The following is a 1112-nucleotide window of genomic DNA, read 5'->3' as shown; positions in this document are numbered from 1 at the left end:
GTTACCTGCTTGTGGCCCTCATGGCAAGGATGGATCAAGAATAGCAGCCTGAGGACATGGCAGGTCATCCAGTAGGATTGCGTAAACAAAAATCCATATTCCTTGGCATTGAGGATTTGTTGATAGAGTACGTAGGGAGTGAGAACTAGACAGGCTATAACATTGACAAGGATTGCCTGAAAAACGCTTTTAATGGCTGAGTGCGAGGCACGTCTTTGTCGTTACCGTTAGGGAGGGCCCGTAGAGGTTGTTGAATGACACGCTGGCCATCAAGATGTTATCGTAGGCGCCAATCATTTTTCTCACCACGTGTGGCGTGAAGGCTGAAGCGAAATATTTTTAAACCTTCTCCTATTGTGCAGTGCTTACCACTTGCCAGTGCATTGCTCCAGTTGCTTCCTGGGCCAATTTGCCATTCGTCTGGTTGGGACGCTGTCCTCCTCCTGCAGGAACTTGGGAAGAAGTCCCAACTTCTTCAAGAAATATTGAAAAAGCCCCCCTTTCTCGCTTCAAATGTATGCGCATTTTTAACACACTCACCAGTTTCTTCAGAAACCCTTCCAACAGATGGTCGAGCTTCCGAATGCGCGCAGTTAACTCACAAACGGTGATCCAGATGTTCACTTCAAGGATCATGGTGAAGACGTAGGTGAAATAAAAGGGCACCACTTGCCAGGCGAAGTTGAAAGCGCCAGCAATTGGAACGACAATGTCCGACCACATGTAGATGTCCAAACCCAAGCAGATGAAGGTGAGGGTGAAGACGGTGCCGATGCAGAAGGGAATTTTCCTGGACGGTTCCACTGGACCGATGATCTCGTCGGCCTGAAAGTATCCAGGCTGATCACCTGGAGCGCCAATTGAGGCGCAGATCTTACCTTAGTTAGACACAGCAGATATTTCCAGAACTCTTTGAAGGAAAGCGATATGGAGACCTGCCCAACAAGCCACGTGGATAGAAGAGCCACGATTTCAGACATCGTGCAGATTAAGGCGGATAACCCCTTAAGGCGCACGTTGTAAACTTCTTCGATGTTATAAGAGGTCACCACCCCCGTTACAATGAGCACAGCTGCAAAACACTCCAGTACTTTTTTTACAAACTTCTTTTT

At 47.8% G+C, this 1112-nt stretch overlaps 3 protein-coding genes across 3 annotated transcripts in view; 1 reads left to right on the top strand and 2 right to left on the bottom strand.

Annotated features, from left to right (window-relative positions):
- Nucleotides 1–317, bottom strand: part of LOC125504437 (gustatory receptor for sugar taste 43a-like) — a 2151-nt gene extending 1834 nt beyond the window's left edge. The window contains exons 1-2 of the mRNA XM_048666385.1: nt 226–317; nt 6–176 (exon numbers count right to left, since the gene is read on the bottom strand). Coding sequence (XP_048522342.1) covers nt 6–176; nt 226–297 — 243 coding nt within the window. The 5' untranslated portion in view covers nt 298–317. The remainder of the gene's footprint in view (nt 1–5; nt 177–225) is intronic.
- Nucleotides 1–1112, bottom strand: part of LOC109542034 (muscle-specific protein 300 kDa) — a gene marked incomplete in the record, with an annotated part of 344492 nt that overhangs the window by 28928 nt on the left and 314452 nt on the right.
- The window catches only part of LOC109544205, a gene marked incomplete at its 3' end in the record, with an annotated part of 79938 nt that overhangs the window by 52294 nt on the left and 26532 nt on the right, over nt 1–1112 (top strand).

Source organism: Dendroctonus ponderosae, unplaced genomic scaffold, assembly GCF_020466585.1.
Source record: "Dendroctonus ponderosae isolate FM_Combo_2020 unplaced genomic scaffold, Dpon_F_20191213v2 Dpon_F_20191213_5, whole genome shotgun sequence".
NCBI classification, from domain to species: domain Eukaryota; kingdom Metazoa; phylum Arthropoda; class Insecta; order Coleoptera; family Curculionidae; genus Dendroctonus; species Dendroctonus ponderosae.
This window is presented reverse-complemented; position numbering and strand designations above follow the sequence as displayed.